Source organism: Sycon ciliatum, chromosome 1 (genome assembly GCF_964019385.1).
Source record: "Sycon ciliatum chromosome 1, ocSycCili1.1, whole genome shotgun sequence".
Lineage (NCBI taxonomy): Eukaryota > Metazoa > Porifera > Calcarea > Leucosolenida > Sycettidae > Sycon > Sycon ciliatum.
This window is the reverse complement of record NC_088643.1, coordinates 71,422,747-71,443,025: the sequence shown is the minus strand read 5'-3', so window position 1 is coordinate 71,443,025 and position 20,279 is coordinate 71,422,747. Positions and strand designations below refer to the sequence as shown.

Below are 20,279 nucleotides of genomic sequence, written 5' to 3'. Positions count from 1 at the left end.
CACACATGCACAGTCAAATTTTGCTTGAGAAATGGTTGGAGAGCAAAATAATTCAATTTTTGAATACATTTTTTTTCATTGTTAAAATGTGTAATGTTGTTGGCAGGATCAAGGACCTGAACTAAAGATTCGGTGCTAGCTGAAGACATTCGTAGTGTTACTGTTTTGGAGATCAGCTCTCAGTACTTGCTTTGCAGAGAGTGTTTATGAATAAGCAGGCTACTTTAAGTAAACGATCGGGCCGCGATTATCCGATTCCAGCCGTCTTTGGAAAATCAGTCAAACGCAGTGGGAAATTACTAAACTGTGTATTACTGTAACGTGATCTGAAGGAGAAGTGTGAGGTTACCAACTTGCTTGGAGCTACATTAGTACCCTGGAAGACGGCATAGACATTCCATTGTCAGCCAGCAACCATGGCCGAACAATCTGGTGACCCAGGTGAATCGTAAGTAACTTAGTTGTTTGTGAGACATTGATACCCACATGTTCGGTCCTCCACTTTAAATTACACATTGCAAAATGGTTAGCGCGGAGATGTGGAAAGAGCGAAGTCTACGTTGGTCTAAAACTATCACGCTGCTTTGGCATTGTGTGTGTGTGTGTGTGTGTGTGTGTGTGTGTGTGTGTGTGTGTGTGCGTGTGTGTGTGTGTGTGTGCATGTGTGTGCATGTATATGTACCACTGCACATCTCTTTTCTGCATATAGAAGTAAAGTAGAGGATGCACAGCAGCAGTCCATGTCCGCAGGTAAGACCAGTGTGGCAAACAGTGGCCAGTGCATGTAGCTCGGACCTGGCTAAGGCTTGTTAAGTCCCATTCTTGGCATCCCGATAAGCACACTACATGTCAGCTCTCGACAGAACGACTCTCGCTTGTGCATAAGTATACCGTAAAGTCGCGGATAAAAGCCAGGTTTGCATACAAGCACATCGCGGGTAGAAGCCTGAAAATCAAACGGGTCAAATGCATATAAGCCTGTCGCGCGTAGAAGCCTGGCTTCTATGCAAGCGCGGATCGGGTAGGTCAAGAGTGCATGCGCTATGTACGGTGCATAGCAAAACTGCCGCCATACCGGTAGTCAGTGGTAGATCTACGCGTGTCGCGCGTAGAAGCCTGGCTTCTATGTGCATACAAGCCTGGCAAAAATATCAGTGGTACATATAAGCATGGTTTGCATACAAGCCTGGCTTGAATTAAAGCCTGATACAGAAAGCGGCTTATGTGCTTAAGTTATAAGCCCGGCTTTTATCCGTGACTTTACGGTTTTATTATCAGTGTTGCAACGAATATTCGAATAATCGAATATCTTCGATTTTTCGCGCTGCATCGAATACTCGAAGATACGAGTCAGAATTCGAATATTCAAAATGCTGAACTTCATGTACAGCTTTCAGTGCAAAGGCTCAATCTGCTCATCGCAGCGCGCTCGCTGTGTTCTTGCATCATAGAATGTGCAACAGTCACTGCAACTGGGCAACAAACGACATCGTCAACGTAATGTCGTTTGAAGCTGATTCTGACCAGTTCCACTTACTCGCCGTTTCTAGCTTGCACCTGCGCAAGAAATGCTTACGTTCTTCTTTGTAATTTGTAGCAGTTCCTGAATAGTTTCGAATCGAATCAGTCCCCTTTGCTGAGTTTCGAGTCAGTAGAAATTCGTGATGTTGGATCGTAAAGCTAGCTCCTTGCGGGAGAGACTTTTGAGAGACTTGAGACTTTTGTTTCCGACGCAAATCAACAAAATATTTCATCCTGCGAACGGAGCGCGAGGATGTCGTCTTCTTCCGCTCCGCAGTACATAGTCATTAGGCTCTTCATTCGATACATCGACGACGACCCGTTTTAGGCGACTCAGCGCAACATGGAATACAAACTCAAACAAATAAACTTACTTGCAAGAAAGATTTGCATCCAGAACAGATCCAGTCCACTGAGCGCGAGGAGAACAAGAACAGCAACTCACCACTCGTATTTTTTTGCCGCGGAATTCAAATCGCGATTTTCTTGATTTTTCCACAAAAGATGTGGTCATGTTTCAGTGCGCTCTGGTTCTAATAAGAAGGAAGCATACATAGTGTGCTGAAATGGGCTCGTCTTTATGGGTAGAATAGTAGAATATTCGTTCGTTCGTACTGTGCATATTCGTTAGAATATTCGTTCGTGATTTTGCTATTCGTTGCAACACTGATTATTATAACCTAGCCATTAGGGAAATATACAGTCAACTTCGCTAATACTGTAAGACATGTATATATAACGAGGAAGCAAATCTAACGTTTTAACGGATGTCATTTCTTCGTTATAATAAGATCCGTTGAGGCCGTACTGCTTCATATATGCTGTGTGTGGATATGGCAGAATACTGCAAGATCGTTAACATATCTTCTCGTTAACCTATGAATTTTGGACAATCGTTAAATTTGCGACTCGTTATAATAACATGTCTTACAGTAACGACTCCGGATATAACGACATATTTTCATGCCCAGAGCAAAGTCCCATCCAACTATGACACATATAATGGGACTTCGGGTATAACGACACTTCGCGAATAAGGACACTTTTCTGATACCCCGCCGAGTGTCGTTATAAGCGAAGTTGACTGTAAACCTGGATACTAACCGAGGTGCAGCCAAGATTTGTATCTTGGTAAATATTTCCCATATAAGTTAATCAACTGAGTAAGTTATGCATATACTGAGCTAGAAAAAAGGAGGTTATATACCAGTCCATATACCAACCTCTAATCTCTTCATTGAATTACCATGTTGTATGGAAAATACAGGTCTAGAGGGTTGTGTAGAGGAGAGAGGAGAGTCTATATTCCAGCTCAGTATAAGTAAAGACTTTAGTAATGTTTGATGGTGAATACTGATACCAGCACCAGTACGCACCTATAGTATACATGATTGTAATGGGACATGCATGTATTATCTCTCATACTTTGTGACCGCACCTGCCAGCATGTCAGTACATTCACGCTACCTACTCTAGATGCTTATCACATTCTACTGACAAATGAATGACAATGTACTGCTGTCACTTGCTGGCAACAAGCAAGAAAAGCAGCCAGGGATGACGTTTTCTTTGAAAGTGCCGCTTGGATGAGAGCAGAGAGAAGGGTTAATACAGTTGCGCTCGGTGAAATCCGACTCAGAGTGCACGTTTGGTGCCCTCAGTTTGCACGGCCCTTGACGCCCTGAAAGTGGCACGAATGTGTCTGGACGTACACATGTACAAATACAATGATGTAATCAGAATGGGTGCAGAGTGCCAGTTTTGCACTTTGGGTCAGATTCACCAAGCGCAACTGTACTAGCAGGTACCTATGTGAGGAAACATGGTACCATGTACCAAGACACCAGATGATGGATTTATTTTTCTGTCGAACTAACGTTTGGCTGGAGCGGTGTTGTAAGACTGCTTGTCATGCTTACTCTCACTTTCTCTCTCTCTTCTCTCTCTCTCTCTCTCTCTCTCTCTCTCTCTCTCTCTCTCTCTCTCTCTCTCTCTCTCTCTCTCTCTCTCTCTCTCTCTCTCTCTTTTGGACCACCTAGAAGCAAAGGCTGTGGCTGATGGAGCTAGCAGCAGTGAGGACAGTGGGACTGGTAATCACGATGATGTTGAAGGTGACTCCGATGATATAGACGATGATGATGACGATGACGATAGTGATTACGATGCCATTGGTGATGACGAGAAGTTGATAGAGTGGTCGCACAGCATTGGTCTGACAAGAGAGCAACTTGGTGGTAAGATGTTTATGTGTGCTTATTGGTATTTGTGTGATCCTTGGAGCAATGTATTTCCATGTACCCCTTCCTTATTGTTCTAAAAGATGAATTGACTAATTTCCAAAATGTTTCGCGTGACACTCATCAGTGGAAAGTCGTCACTAAATTAGGAATAACCCAAACAATCAATATATTATCCAAAATGTTTAGGGAGTTTTACACTTAGAGTGACAATTATAGCAAAATTCATAACGTAAAACGGCACCAAGTTACAGCCAACAGTAGCATAATGTAGCTTGTGAAAGGTAGTGAATCTGATAGATGAATCTTTAAGTGTAGGAAATGTGGGGATGTGTGGATGGATACGGTGCGGTGAGTGTGTGCTAAATAATTGTCACTCTACATGTAAAAACTCCCTAAACATTTTGGCTATAATTATATTGATTGTTTTGGTTATTCCTACTCAAGTAATTTAGTGACGGCTTTCCACTGATGAGTGTCACGCGAAAACACTTTGGAAATTAGTACATTTATCTTTTTATATTGTTATGAATGCACAATTTGTTTTATTCATTGACATTTTATGCTTACTGTCTCCTCGACAATTGTTTGAGATTGGAGTGTTGAACAAATTTGACCAGTTGCTGCACGTGTGTTCTCGTACGCTCGCCTGATCTGAACAGTTCTAGTGAAGGCTTCATCACCACTTAGAATGTGTGTTTAGGCTTATAATATAATTATCAGCGTCACCGCTGGTTCCTGACCTGGGAGTATGTACAGTGTACAATACTTTTTTTCCGGATGTATAATTGATCCTGCGAATGGCTGTGTGTGTGTGTGTGTGTGTGTTATTTTGATATGACACTTATGCCAGATAGTGTTGGGTCTGTTGCCAACAGGCTCGGCTGCTTGAAGGTGTATTGTTGTACCTACCACCTTTGTTGGTTTCAGGGTTCATATACTTTCTATTTGAAGTATACATACCTGTTAACCATGGACTGCTTCTGGCTAGATTAACTCTTGTGTAATCAATGGTGCTAGTGAAGCTTATATCAGATCCACTCTGATTTAGCCACCCACACTAGTAGCAAGTATTACCTTCACTGGGGATAGGGGTAACTGCAGTTGGATCCCCGGACGGATACCCTGATGCCGTCAATCCTTTTTCTGCACCTTGTCCTCACCCACTTACTGAGGTGTGGTGAGCCCATAAGTGGGATCATTCCAAGTCCACCCTAGTTTGGGGATTTCAGGGGGTGTCGGCCGTTGGGCGGTTCAATAACCAATTGAGTCATCTTTCCAAGATTCCTTTTGAGTCTCTCTCCCCTCTCCCGGGGAGACCCACGTGACCAGTTTTGGCAGTGAGCATTAAGTACAAGTGTGTGTGTGTGTGTGTGTGTGTGTGTGTGTGTGTGTGTGTGTGTGTGTGTGTGTGTGTGTGTGTGTGTGTGTGTGTGTATGTGTGTGTGTGTCTGTAGGCGCTAGCCAGCAGTCAGCTAACATGCAAGGAAAGATCTCAGCGATTCACTCATCGAACGAGAAGGGAAAGTGAGTGTGGTTGTTGCTGCTCTGTTTGAGGCCATTGTGCTTCTCAATGACATATTTGCAATACAGATCCTCAGGTATCTGTAATTTCGAGCAATCTTTGTGGTTACATGTAGTGTTACAATCTGATGCAGTGAGTGTGAATCACACTTTCCAGGAAGCGACACAGACTGCCTAAGGTGCTGTGTGTAGTCTAGCAAGAGGTTTTCAACTTTCCATGGGATGGTGATATGTAGCAGAAAGACTCTCGCACTATCTGCTGTGCATTCAGCAGCGCAGGCAGTGCGTGTGCTCACTGCTGTACCCGTGTGTCGTTCTTTTAACTTAAAAAAATGAATGAGAGTGTGATACATGGTGAGAGTTGCGATGGTAGGTCACTAAGGTGTCAAGTTGTAACTTAAAGTTAGCACCCTTTATTTCGTTCTGTGTGAACGAGAGTGTGACAGGTGGTGAGAGCTGTGTTTGTTTTACGCATACATCATGTGCGCGTGAATGCAGCCATTTCTATCATTCATGTTCTTGTACTGGTCGACATGTGGCTCCCCTGTCACTGTACAGTGTGAGAGTTGCACTTACGGAGCTTTCACAGCTTTCTGCATGTTTCACCTGAGCTATGGTTTTCTGCGCGGTCCTTCAGCATCATACTTGCATGATGTGGCTGTGCTGGCTAACTTCGCGCCATGGTAGGTGTCAGGTTGTGCAGTAGTCGATAGGGTGTCACTCATGACATGTGAACGCCCATCACGCGGGGGCTTCATTGGTGCCTGCTATAAAGAGGCAGCCGGATGTGTTACTGAGGGTTATTATCGTCCCGCTAGTAGCCTACAATGCCCTACTTTCTGTTTGTTCCTGAGCGCTATTGCCGTCTCGTCTTGCTAGTAGCCTACAGCACTCTACCTTCTGTTTGTCCCCTATTTACCGTGGCCATTTTGGTGTCAACCGCCATTTACAGAAAGAAGACTAAGGACAAGGCTGACCGCGCTACAGTCGAGCAGGTGCGTGCTTTGTGAACACCCATGTTGTTTTGGGTGTTGTATTTGTGCCCATTCATTCTTTCTGTAATGGTCTAAGGTTATCTTGCTACCTGAATATGCACGAGTGAAGCTGGTGATGGCTGACGGATGCGGTCATCTTGCCTTCCTACTCTCATTTCAATTCATTTTGTGAAAGCTATTTTGTGTTTTCCCCTGTGCCCCTCTCTCCCAGGTGTTAGACCCGCGCACTGTCCAAATACTTCATCGACTGCAGAATAAAGGCATCTTCACCAAGGTTAATGGCTGCATTAGCACTGGCAAAGAAGTAAGTTACAATACCTGAACCTGAGCACTGCAGTGCCTCCTTTCCTGTTTGCCTGGTTGACGTTGAGCTCTGGCCTCTTCGAATCTAATGTTGGATGTATATAAGCCACTCGCACACTACCATACCTTCACTGTTACCTGTATGTAGGCCATAGCAAGAATCTCTTTGACTGTTGAACTATATTTCTTCTTCTTCAAAGAACTTCAACTATAGACCCATGTCTTTGTGTGGCGTGTGTGCGTATTTTTAATGCAGGCTAATGTGTACAATTCTGCTAGTGACGCTGGTGACCGAGCCATCAAGGTATGCCCTGTCTTATGTTTCCAGCAGCCCATTGTTGTTCATGTACCTTTACCAAGTCCCTGTGTTTAGCTTTGTGAGTAACGCAATCACGTTTACTCCCACCACTGTGATTGACCCTGTGGTTGACGGTAAGGAAACGTCAAAGAGGAGCTTACGACGTCGGACCGGCTGTAGTGGGTGTGCCTAGAATACAGTGTCCTTTTCATCACAAAGACCTGAACGAACAACTAGGTCGAAGAAAGGCTGCACTGCTGGGTCTATCACCTGCCATTGCCGTACACCGGTACCACAGCTGTCAGAAGGAGGCTACACTGTTGACAAAGATAGCGTGGTGATGTGGAAGCGAGTGACCGTGAGCGCATGCTCTCTCATCTGATCTGAATTCCTGGATCGTGTGCAAGCAGTTCTCTGTCTCGGCGTACTCTATGAGCAGTATTTGGTGCCTGTTAACTGTGTGCCTGATGCTTAGTAATCGATCCTGTTGCTGGTGCCTGAGCTCACATTGTTGTCTACTTCTGCTCCTGACTGCATTGTGGTTATGCTGTAGGTCTATAAGACATCTATTTTGGCATTTAAGGACCGCTCCAAATATGTTACCGGAGACTTCAGGTGGGTTGAGCGCATAGTATAGTGGCTACTGACTTGACCTATGTACTGTGCTATGCCCATAGTTGACGACTTCCTTGATCTTGCAGCTGTTTGCACGCGGCAGTTGAGAACACAGGTTAAGCGATTAAGGGGGTTCCCTGTTTTCATTAACTGCTGTTGTGCTTCGGATGTTCCTTTAGCAAAGAGGTAGACTTGTAAATTTGATTTCCTTGTTATAAATTGCTATTCTGTTCCTGTCCTGGCAGGTTCCGACGCGGCTATTGCAAGACCAACCCCCGCAAAATGGTGAAGATGTGGGCTGAGAAGGAGCTGAGAAATCTTCTGAGGTATCGAGCGCTAGTCTGCACGTGTTGTATGTTCTATGCTCAGACTTGCCAAATTTGATCGAGCCTCAGTTCTGTTCATAGCTGTGCTGCCAGAGTATATGGCAGCACAGTATACCTCTCCTTTCTGACACTAGAAGCTGAAAGCTCCTGATTGTGTGGTCTCGCGAGGTCCTCTTGTCTATTGTCTATGCCATTGGTTTTCCATGTGAATTGCTGTTTTGTTTTTTGTTTTTTTTGTCTGTAACTTACGTTTTTTGCAGAATGAGACAGGCAGGCATTCCTTGTCCTGAGCCTATTCTTGTGAGGAACCATGTCCTAGTCATGGAGTTCCTTGGCGTGAATGGCTGGTAAGGACACCAATCCAATGTTGCTTTGCTAACATACAAGCATAGTGTGAATACGTGCAGTCCATGCAAGACTTTTCGAGTAGCAAAGGAGAGTGAACAGTACTAACTACAACCGGTAATAGTACCACTTTTTGATGACGATACGAGAACATTTGAGCAACACGTCTAAGTGTAGCCATGTGTGGGATGCATGCATTTGACTATTGGCCTTTTTCATTACAACTTGTGCTTCTCTTCCTCGCACTTTGGAGTGTTCTTGTGAAAGGCATCTTGAGTTGTTGAGTGCCTTTTCCTTTGAATGTTTCAGGCCCTCGCCGCGACTGAAGGACGCTAAAGATGTGTCAGAAAATGGGTGGAGTCAACTCTACCAGGAATGTATCGAGCTTATGAGGAAAATGTACCATAAGTGTCGCCTCATCCATGCCGATTTGAGCGAGTTCAATATGCTGTAAGTCTGCTGTGAATACTAGTACTAGTGTGCGTGATGGCCTACACTCACCATTCAGCTTGTCAAGTTACAGATAACGCCTCTACTCCGCAGTTCCATGTACAGTGTACTCCCCTTTTGGTGATGAGCGTCATAGTTTCCATTTTTCCCCAGAAATCCTCTTGGCGATGCCTTTTCCACACATGTGGGGTTTCCGTGAGCGTGCGGACGAGGCTCACGCTACTGACAATGGCTTTCCCCAATGGCCAGCGTGCCTACTATGGTGCTTGTTTGCACCCTGTATTGTGTAGAAGTGCATGCACGCTGTACAGCTAGATCCCATGGCACAGATAGGTGAACTAGGTCTTCTTGTGACCAATAAGAATTTTAGGTCGTAGGGTAGTGTTTTTATTCCGCTGTCAAATGTATTCACACAGTTTGAATTGTTGCATGGAGAAAGGAAGAGAAGAAGAAAAACTCCAGACCAAGATCAGTGACTGAAAGAGATGAGCATTCTAGACATCTTCGACCTGGGCGAGAACGAGTGTGTAGCGCTGAAGCAGTGCAAACTATGTTGTGCTGGATGTGCGGTATCTACATGCATGTGAATGGCGGTGTTGGTGGTGGGGGTGGTGGTGTGATTGTACTGCTCTCAACCAGTGTCGCTGTCGGTACACGTCCGATAGCCTACCTTCTCCTGGTGACCAAGTGCCATCATGGTGATACATGTACTTCGAAGTACTGTATTTGTAGAACTTCTGCTGTTTATAACACAGTCGTGTACTTTGCAGTTTTGTCACTTTGAATGCTCACGATGATACCGGTATTGTTAGTGTCCAGGCAAAGTACAAGTCGGTAATGATAGCTTGCAAACTGTCCTACCGCAAGGACTGAAGGAATCACTCTGCAAACCTCCTAGACCAACAAGCTGGCTTTGTAGACTTTTTTTTGTTTGCCATGTGTGAGATCGTCTTCTTGTCTGGTCCTGATTTTCAATATGTTTACATGCACTCATTCAGTAGAAGGATTGCTGACTCTGTTCCTGTGTGACCCCTGCTCGTATTGTCTGCCATCAGGTATCACCAGGGTCAACTGTTCATCATTGATGTGTCTCAGTCGGTGGAGCATGACCATCCTCAGGCTATGGTGTTCTTGCGCATGGACTGTGTCAATGTCACAGGTCAGTTGTGCCCATGCATTTTGTTTTGTTTTACATGTCTTGTTCGTGTTGCAGAACTGTTTTTCAGTCTCTCTGCTACAGTACTGCCGGGCGCTGAAGAACGGACACTCACAGTCACAGGCTAGAAATTCACCAAGCACAGCATAGCGATATATACAAGGTGGCTCTACTGCGCATAGACTGCTACACATAAAAATAAGAACGGTCCACGCTACGAGGCTCACCCCCAGTTCTTCGGCACCCAACAGTACCGTAGTGCATTCTCTCTTGGGATTAGAAGCCAGCCATACTAAGCACCATCAGTCCTCTTCTCGTGCTGTGTGGATCATAACTGCTCTTCGGTTTTCTGTCTGCTCATGTGTTGTTCAGATTTCTTTGTGAAGAAGGAAGTATGCTGTATGTCGTACAAGGAATTGTTCAATTTCGTCACGGACCTGTCCATAAACGAGGATAACATGGCGGCCTATTTAGAAAAGGTACTATAGCTGCAGCTGTGATCAACACACTACTTCGATGGGCTCGGCGATTCTTTTTACTGTTATGTTCAGTTTCCAAGTTGTACCTTGCTTTTAAGATATTCCAGCAGGGTAATGAAATTACCATTGCGCTCTAGTATGTTATGTATATGTAGCTCTTTTCCAGAGTGGAGAAAAGACGATCAAAGTGCTGTCAGCTTGTAGAGCTCACGACAGGGTCTATTGCAGAGTATGCAGGGTATTGCTAGCAGACACTTGAAGTAGGTTGGTTTTGAAGCTCTGAATACAACGCTCCCTGTGTACATTCCAGCACCCAGCGGAACATCTACTATTGAGCTTGGGCTTGGTTGAGCTCTGCTAACCCTTGTACTTTGTATCCATGTCTGTTCATTTGCAGGCCGAGGAAAAGGCTACGCAGAGAAGTGAAGAAGGCGGCCAGACTGCAAAGGATCAGGTCGACGAAGAAGTAAGGAACTGATGTCAGGGTATATTCTAGGACGAATTTCCAACCGGTTACGGTCCAATGAAAAGTCGGGGGGTCCGGGGGACCCCCCGCGGAATTTTTTTTCAAAATACAACCCAAATATGGCACTCGACAGCAATTTAACAGATTTCTTGGTGCTGGAGTACAAACTCGTGACCCTAGTTGGCTAGTACCAGCCCACGCGGCTTCGTTGGAAGTATCCGTCCAGAAACAAGCGTTTGACCATTCACAGCTCCATTCACCCACACAAAAGTACGGGCGGTTGGAACTGATTTGTAACTTTTCAACCGGTCGCCAACAATTTCAACCGGTCGAAAACCGGTTGGGGCGGTTCTAGAAAATTCCCTGGATGTGCCCGGCATACTATGCCGACTCGGCGAGCGCTGTCGCCATAGGTCGCTGACTGACTACTTATCATGTTATAGTAGTAGTGAGGGTGACAAGTGAGAACGGGCTACGGACTAGGAGAAGTTTTAAAAACCCTGTGGCACAAATAGGAGGAGAAGGTGGAGAACAGAAGGATTGCTTTGGATGAAGTTTTTTTTACTTTGCGCTCTGTCACCCTCCGTCACTCTCTCACATCTTAGTCATGTGACTAGAATTGTGTAGAAAGTAATCATGGTATATGAACAGTGGAACCAACATTGTCATGTGACCCATAGATGCCAGGGCTGACTGGAGTCGGAATCAATATGGCTGTCCTGTATGGTCATGCAATAGATGCGGAGCCACTCTACCCCTAGTTAGTACTAGTATGTGAGGTACATTTTTACGGCTTAATCTAATCTCTGTAACCTGTGTTGCTGATGATGCACAGGTCTTCAAGCAAGTATTCATTCCACGAACGTTGGATCAAGTTCCCAACATGGAGCGCGACCTCTATCATCCGGACCGTGATAGTCTAGACACGGTGAGTCACGGTTACTACTACATGTGCATGATGCTACTGGCATGAATGCATATGCATATCCGTGCATAGCCCTGCATCTCCCTCTCTCTCCCCGGCTTAAAGGGGAAGTATACCCTAAAATCAAATTTTCACCAGTTGTAGTCTTCGGGGTGCTGAGTCGAATGGTCTTGGTCCGAGGAAGCTGAGACGCTCCCTTCCTCCTTTATTCCCAATCGAACTCGCGCACTTCCACCGAAACTGGGTGACTGCGCCCTACTAGATGGGGATTTGTATGCAAAATGTCACTAAAAGCGCCATTTCGTTCTTATAAAAGCACGGATGACCGCGATTGGCCCATATGTTGTAGTCTTTTGGACGCTGAGTCGACTGGTTTTGGTCCGAAAAGGCTGCGATGCAGCGTTCCTCCTTTATTCCCAATCGAACATGGTTGAAGAAGCGGTCACGTGCTCCTGCGTAAACCAGTCACCTGGTCACCGTCCCTGCAGGGTAAAACTTACTAGCCTGTTTGACCTTTTTTGGGTGCAGTCCTGTCACTCGAGTTGAACTCGAGTTGAACCTTGGTGTGAAAGTTGTCGCCTGCTGGCGCGGTGACCAGGTGATTTGGGCACCCAGGAGCACGTGACCGCTTGTTCAACCATGTTCGATTGGGAATAAAGGAGGTACGCTGCATCGCAGCCTTTTCGGACCAAAACCAGTCGACTCAGCGTCCAAAAGACTACAACATATGGGCCAATCGCGGTCATCCGTGCTTTTATAAGAACGAAATGGCGCTTTTAGTGACATTTTGCATACAAATCCCCATCTAGTAGGGCGCAGTCACCCAGTTTCGGTGGAAGTGCGCGGGTTCGATTGGGAAAAAAGAAGGAAGGGAGCGTCGCAGCTTCCTCTGACCAAGACCATTCGACTCAGCACCCCGAAGACTACAACTGGTGAAAATTTGATTTTAGGGTATACTTCCCCTTTAATGCAACTCTGATCCATGCACACTGATCATTACGACCGAGTTTGACTTACGCCTAATAAGCACAACCAACCCCAGCTGCTGCCATGAAACCCCAAGCACCGTTGCCCAGCGTGTTGCAATGCCAGCATTCCAACCCTAATCGCCCGTACTCAACCATTTCACTTTCATTGTTTTGTAACAATTTTTTTTTTTATTACGAACTGCCAAGCCCCCCTCCCCCGGCCATTTTTGAATCGGGGCTCGCAATAAGTGCATGCCCAGGAATGTGTGGAAATCCCCCAATCTAGCAGCCGCATGGCTTTGTAATTCTGGTTTATTTGTCATGCATCTTCATTCTTCAATATACTAGTAAATTGTCTTGAAACCAGTATGGCGGTAGCAGTAGATGCCAAATAGAGCGTACGTGTAGCTGTTATCGAGTAACTTGACGAATGGTACATGTATGTGTGACGTGTGTTGTATGCACCGGTGCGCATGTTCACTTCTCCTTTCCCCTCAGCTTGCGTATCAAACCGTGACTGGCTTGAAGTCGGACCTGTCAGGAGCTGTTGAGGTACGGAGTAACAACAACTTTAGTGTTGGCTGCTGAAAGTATTTGCTACAAGTACATCCTTTGCTGACAATATCGTTTCGTGGACTGGTATGTCTCTGCATGAGAATTGCCAATTGGCATCTGACAGAGATGCCTGGCAGTCACACTGTGCATCTACTGCTTACACAGCTGCATAATGCCGTTTATTATTTTATTATTTTACTATTATTTTTTCGGCAACGCAGATGATGATGATGATGATGATGATGATGATGATGATGACATCAGTCAATAATATTGCTAGCATGGCAACCACTAATATTAGAGTCGTGTCTTTCTGTTCTGTTTTTTCTTGTGCTATTGGGTGCGTACGTAGAATTACGGTAGCAGCAGATCTGCCAGTGATGGTGACTCCGATAGTGAGGAAGATGACGACGACAGCCAGACAGGCAGCAACTCTAACAGCGAAGATGATGACAAAGATGATGACCGACCCAAAGCTAACCGTCGGTCAAAAGGGTCCAAGGCTGATGCCGAAGGTGTTGAAACGCGCAAGGTACAGCATGACCTTGCTTGTCTTTTGCACTCTTACTTCGTGTTAGAACAAGACTCTTGAAATGTTGCTGGAATTTTCAAATGAAAAAAATGTGTCGATACGCCTCGGTTTGCATTCTCCTGCATGTATATTCACCCTGGCCAAGTTTAGCAATGCCTACTGTCTCTTGATCATGGACCTAACAACAGAGCTGTGATTATACACGTATTGTGGATATAATGCCTTTCACAGGCTGCTGTTGTCCTAGCAGCTTAAGCAAGGGAGAGAGCCGCTCTTTTTACTGTTTTTCGGTTACTTTGCTGTACAAGGAGGAGATAGCTGTGCCTGATGCGCATGTAGTCCTGAGCCGCTCGCACTCTGTGAGCAGAGAGAACCGGATCACGTGTTGGGACTCCCTCGGTGGCCTCACTAATACAGTAGCTTGGTTCTTTCTATTCTAAGTGTGTGCTAGTCTGATGTATACACTCCGGAAGTATGTGACCTGATCACAGTGATCAGTCTACGTGCAAGTACTTCAAAGTACATGACGGTGTGTGGCACTGTGCACTTTTCCAGTGGGCAATACGGTACCAAGTACTGCTGTAGTGTAGGGTGAGGGTCAGCATTGTGACAAGATGTTGGTTTGTGATGTGTGTTCCCTGCATTGCCTTCCCACCTTGTTCTGTATGTGACTTCTATACAGGAACATAAGAAGAAAGTTAAGGAGGAGCAGCGTGAGAAGCGCAAAACTAAAAAACCCAAGTCCGACAAGAAGCGCCAGAAGAAAGTCGCGTCTCGTCGACGAGGTCACTAAGCGTAACAGCATGCCACATAGAACCTCACAGGCAGTGCATGTGTCCTGCACTCTCTTGTACAAATGTGCATGTGCGCGTAGCTCGTTCTGCGTCTTTCTTCCTGCGCTGAACGTCTCTCTCTGACATTCTGTACATATGTACATATGTATTATAATGTTGTTCTTTCTGTTGTCTGGGGCCTTGCGGGCATCGTCCTTAAGTCTTGCGAGCGATTCCGGTTCTGTCTTGTTTTGCACATCTTACAATGTACAGTACATGTGCGATGTGTGTGTTTTATGATAATGTACATTCAGATAATACGTGTCCTGTCTTGAATTGATTTGCTAAGCTGTACTTTTTGTTGTTGTACAGATAGTTTACGTTGATTATGACCCTGGTGGCGATGATGAAACTCACCTTCCTCTGTATTTCCAGTGTATGATAAGTCTTGTTGAAGCATGCCTGGGGGTAAAAAAAGAAAGAAAGAAGAGAGTTAGGCCATCAGGTAGTATGCTAGTTTGTGGTGTACACGTCGACAGCAGTCCCAAATGTAACGTTAGTTTGCTCGAGGAGGTACATGTACTTGTACACTGCTACTTTGAAGCATTGCAGCGCTGCCTTAGATGGGGGAGCGTTCAGGATGGCAGAGGGTAGAGCATTCCATGTTGTTAGTAGGCCGAACGGGAAGGATCGGTGTAGGATGTCAGGACTTGTTGCGGGGAGGGGGTTTGACAACTGGAAGGCATGGGAGTGTTTCACTTGATGTTGGTGGCGGGTTCTGGGGCGGGCGGGCTCAGGGGCAGCAGATGGCAGCATGTCTGTCAGCTGGGTCGGACCGGAAAATGTAGTGCAGCTTGAACAGGTAGCATAGTCCCCAGACTTGCCGACGCACTGATAAGCTTGGGAGCATGGTCCCAGCGCCAATGTTGCGCATGCACCCTTGCTGGATGCGGTCAAGCTTCGCGAGGTTGGACCGGGCTGCGCCTTGCCAGACTAGGGGAGCATATTCCATGGTTGGGCGGATGAAGCCTTTGTACACGCTGAGGCGGCCGTTGCGGTCGAGTACTGGGCACACCTTTCTGAAGAAGCCAAGGTCCATTTCATAGGGAGTCTGAGAGAGAAAGCGTAGGGAGTCTGAGAGAGAAAGTAGAGCAAGAGTACATGACTTTAAAACTAAGCAAGAGTACATGACTTTAAAACTAAGCAGCTACTACCAGTAGTATGACTGTGCTCTTGGTTGCAGCTTGTGGCGCCATGAGTGCCAGAAGCGGACTTTAGGTGGAAACAAGAAAGGAGGAACGCACTGGACTGGTTGTTTTGTTGGCTTCTCACGTTTGGACGAAACCTTCCTTTTGACCAGTCTTCCGGGATCCCGGTTTGGCTTTGCCTCGAGATATTCCGCACTTTGCCGGAGGCAAGACAAGTGTGGCTATTGGGATGAACAGGCATTATGATTGTATGAAACACTCGCACCAGAAAAGTTCCAAATTCTGCCGGATTTTCTGCCGGTATAATCCGCCCCGAGCTAGCATGCACTGGCCCATGTCTAGCAGTATTGTTTCACGCAAGTCACAGAGCACTATGGATCTTCGTTGTAATAGTTTCGTGCCCTTGGGCAATCCGGCATGGCACAGCTGGTAATGCTTGAACAGCCAAGATCTGATTACATGATAGAAGCAACGATGTACATGAAGATGTGTGCTGACCCCCTAAATAAGCCACTCTCCAAACTGTTCTCCCTTAGTAACTTAAGGGGCCTTAGCTTCTATGGCATGGTTATGCCGACATCCTTTTTTTTTTTTTTTTTTTTCTACAAAATCCACATATCTCCAGACACTGGGGTGAATGATGGAGTGTGGTGGTGGGGCCCATTAAGCTCCGCCGACCAGAGGTCTCGGCTTCATAGCTCCATGGACGCCTGGAAGACAGCTAGAGTCACACCCATTCACAAGAAGAAATCCAAGAACCTGCCTCAACATTACAGACTTGTGTCTCTGCTGTCTATAATATCCAAAGTGATGGAAACGATTGTGAATCGTCAGGTAACCAGTTTCCTGGAATCCCACAATGTCATCTCCGCGAAACAGTTCGGGTTCAGAAAGGCCCTGAGCACAGCTGACGTCTTTTAAAACCAAGCTCCATTGTATTTGTTAAAGGGGAAGTTAAGGCAAAAATTAAAATTTCACCAGTTGTAGTCTTCGGGGTGCTGAGTCGAATGGTCTTGGTCCGAGAAAGCTGAGACGCTCCCTTCCTACTTGAATCCCAATCGAACTCGCGCACTTCCACTGAAACTGGGTGACTGCGCCCTACGAGATGGGGATTTGTATGCAAAATGTCACTAAAAGCGCCATTTCGTTCTTATAAAAGCACTGATGACCGCGATTGGCCCATATGTTGTAGTCTTTTGGACGCTGAGTCGACTGGTTTTGGTCCGAAAAGGCTGCGATGCAGCGTTCGCCCCTAATTCCCAATCGAACATGGTTGAACAAGCGGTCACGTGCTCCTGCGTACACCAGTCACCTGGTCACCGTGCCTGCAGGGTACAACTTACAGCCTGTTTTGACCTTTTTTGGGTTCAGTCCTGTCACTCGAGTTGAACCTTGGTGTGAAAGTTGTCGCCTGCTGGCGTGGTGACCAGGTGATTTTGGCACCCAGGAGCACGTGACTGCTTCTTCAACCATGTTCGATTGGGAATAAAGGAGGAACGCTGCATCGCAGCCTTTTCGGACCAAAACCAGTCGACTCAGCGTCCAAAAGACTACAACATATGGGCCAATCGCGGTCATCCGTGCTTTTATAAGAACGAAATGGCGCTTTTAGTGACATTTTGCATACAAATCCCCATCTCGTAGGGCGCAGTCACCCAGTTTCGGTGGAAGTGCGCGAGTTCGATTGGGATTCAAGTAGGAAGGGAGCGTCTCAGCTTTCTCGGACCAAGACCATTCGACTCAGCACCCCGAAGACTACAACTGGTGACATTTTAATTTTTGCCTTAACTTCCCCTTTAATGGTCCAGAGCAGCCGGCCTTGGAGGAGCCGCCCATGTTTTGGTGATAGATATAGCAGGCGCCTTTGATAAAGTCAGCCATGCTGGCCTGCTGCACAAGGCCTCCGTGTATGGTCTAGACGGCGCGCTTCTCGGATGGCTGGAAAGCTACCTGCACAACCGGCGCCTGCAGGCTGTTGTGGGTGACCAAGAGTCCTCCCTGTACCATATCCAAGCAGGGGTACCACAAGGTACTAGTAGTAGCATCCTTGGACCTACGCTATTCCTCCTGAAGTATGTAAATCCTCCTGTATGTAAATGACTGCGAGGACACCTTGCCTGCTGGTGCTGAGCTTGCCACCTATGCAGACGACACGACACTGTATCAGTGCATCCCTGCCACCGCCAGCAAATCCGACTCTGCAACACAACTCCAGGAAGCAGTGGACGCCGTCTCCCATTGGGGTTCCAAGTGGAAGGTCACCTTCAAGCCATCCAAATCTCAGCCCTCATCATTGACCACCGCAAGCCTCCCCCAGCACATCCGGGCCGTGGCCTCAATGGCTGTCCAACACCTACACTTCTTGAAAAGGGTTGCACCCCTGTTGGACTCTAGCGGCCGCACGGCAGTCTACAAAGGCTTCATGCGGCCAACAATGGAATACTGCTGCCTGGTGTGGTTAGGGTCATGCATATCCAGGCTGGACAAAATACAGCACAAGGCACTGAAGGTTATTGGCCCAGGCGCCTGGCTCCCCAGCCTGAAACACCGCCGACTGGTTGTTGCGCTTTCGTTCACCTTCAAGCTGTCCAACCTTCCAACAACAAGCCCCCTGAAGCCCATCCTCCCACCTCCAGCCAACCCCGCCCAGCCCAGTGGGTGGTCGATCTACCCTATAGGTTAGCCACGGAGACTGCCCACTGCCACCCGCTCCAGCTCAAGTCGACGCTGCCCGGCCGTGCGCATTCGTAGGAGCAAGAGTACATAACTCTTGGTAGCAGCCTCCAGGGTTCCTACCCAGACTGCATTATTCCCTTGTGGAACATCCTACCAGCGACCATTCTACCAGCACGGCCGCAACCCAGACAGCTCCAGTCCTTCAAGGAAAAGTGCAACAAGTATCTGCTGCACCTGAACTGGCAAACAGCCACCGACGCCCTATGAAACGGTTTAGACCAGTGCCTCACTAGCATCCTCCCTCCCTCCTTACCACAATGTGATGCTATCTTTCACTCTGCTTCTTTCACGACCATCTACCCATTGTCCTCGTTCCTCACTATTATTCATTTCCCCTCCTCCTCCTCCCCCCTGGTTTTATTGCATTATGGCGCGCTTTGTCTGCGTAGACGCCGCGACCTTTAAGGTCGGCAGAGCAGCCTGGCCCCACCACTAGTGCACTGGCCACCACTTCTCGCACATATTCGGGAATATAGTGGGCTTTCGTATAAAAAAACAAAAAAACAAAAAAACATGTATGTATGCGAGAGTGAAGAAAATCATGCGTGGATTTAGCGGGCTATAGTGTTTGCTGAACAGGAACTTCGCAGCATGGCTACACTTCTCTGTGCACTTGAGGGAGGCGGTACGGTCTGAACCGTCTGATGCACAGATGTGGCACTTCTCGGAGGTTGCAGCCAGTGATCTCATTCTGTATAGCCGAGAAGTGCCACATCCTTGCATCAGACCGCCCTGGCCCTACACCGTCTCCCTCAACAAGCGCACAGAGATCGCGTCGAAGTGTCGCCATGCTGCGATGTTCCTGTTCAGCAAATGCGAAGGCGTGACCTCGCTTTTTAAAATAGACCGCTGGATCCACGCATGAAATTCCTCACTCTCGCATCAAGAGTGTATTAGTACATGTACCCTTGGGGGTTTAACCCGGTTACGTACTCTTGCTCGCATACATACATGTACATCGCTGCTTCTGGATCTTGGCTGTTCAAGCATTATCATTTGTCTGATGCCGGATTGCCCAAGCCAAGGGCACGAAACTATTAGCTACAACGAAGATGCGTGGTGCTCTGTAACTGGTGTGTAGGATTGCTCTGCTCGTAGGAACATACAGCGTTCTCCCGAGCAGAGGACTACAGGTACAAGTACAAGTTGTCGAAGTATCGTTTACAAAAATGCGTGTACATGTACATGTGGTTGACTAATTGCTCAGGGACCAACGCGTTAACCGGCTGTTCTTGACAGCCCACGACACGCAGCCCGACCGTGAATGGCTGTAATTGTCTACCCAGGCGTCGTTTGTTGAGCTCAGACGTCAAAATGGAAATGTCTTTTGCTGTCTCGAAACGACTAGCCTTGGGACTCAGATCAGGTATGCAGCGTGAGTCCGAATGGTGGGACCCGGCTATGTATGCTGTATAAGCCTGTATTCATACTTGAAATATTTTTTGTAAATACTTGTACGACATCTGTACCGGTAGGCGGCAATCTATACCGGTGCATGTATGTGTATATTTAAAATTTGTTGAAATGCCCAAGGGTTTTTAGCTGTCGTCTGGCACAAACACGATCAAGTTCCACTTGTCTTTACACGTGTGTCCTTGACAAGCGCCGCCTACTGCCAGATCTGTCATTGCAGTGATGGCATTCAGAGCGGCATCAGAGCAGCCAAGCGTCATCTGTGCCTACACCGCTCACTGGCTAGCACGGTAGTTACAAAGAACAAGTAGCCAGCCAACACAGGCAAATAAAAAAGCTAGACAGTTCACCTCGCGGACGAACCAAGATTCAAGGACAAGAATAGACGCATGAACTCGATGGCGTTTCTCTGACACGACACGCGTTAGTACGGCAGTAGTTGCCCACTGCACTG

General features: G+C 46.8%; 1 protein-coding gene across 1 annotated transcript; it reads left to right on the top strand.

The window, feature by feature from the left end:
* The first annotated feature begins 97 nt into the window (after positions 1-97).
* Positions 98-14,896, top strand: LOC135805251 (serine/threonine-protein kinase RIO1-like). The gene is made up of 18 exons (XM_065319265.1): positions 98-448; positions 710-750; positions 3,561-3,755; positions 5,216-5,285; positions 6,235-6,277; positions 6,489-6,581; positions 6,837-6,884; positions 7,432-7,493; positions 7,739-7,819; positions 8,080-8,166; positions 8,474-8,614; positions 9,670-9,773; positions 10,143-10,249; positions 10,647-10,715; positions 11,551-11,643; positions 13,107-13,160; positions 13,516-13,695; positions 14,378-14,896. Exons 1-18 carry the CDS (start codon positions 417-419, stop codon positions 14,486-14,488), a joined length of 1,611 nt encoding a protein of 536 aa, XP_065175337.1. The 5' UTR covers positions 98-416; the 3' UTR covers positions 14,489-14,896.
* The last annotated feature ends 5,383 nt before the right edge of the window (positions 14,897-20,279 follow it).

Coding starts and splice junctions, on each gene's coding strand:
- LOC135805251 (XM_065319265.1), top strand. CDS start 417: ATGGCCGAACAATCTGGTGACCCAGGTGAATC. Junction 6,278..6,488: donor ACCGCGCTACAGTCGAGCAG/GTGCGTGCTTTG, acceptor CCTCTCTCCCAG/GTGTTAGACCCGCGCACTGT. Junction 10,250..10,646: donor TGGCGGCCTATTTAGAAAAG/GTACTATAGCTG, acceptor GTTCATTTGCAG/GCCGAGGAAAAGGCTACGCA.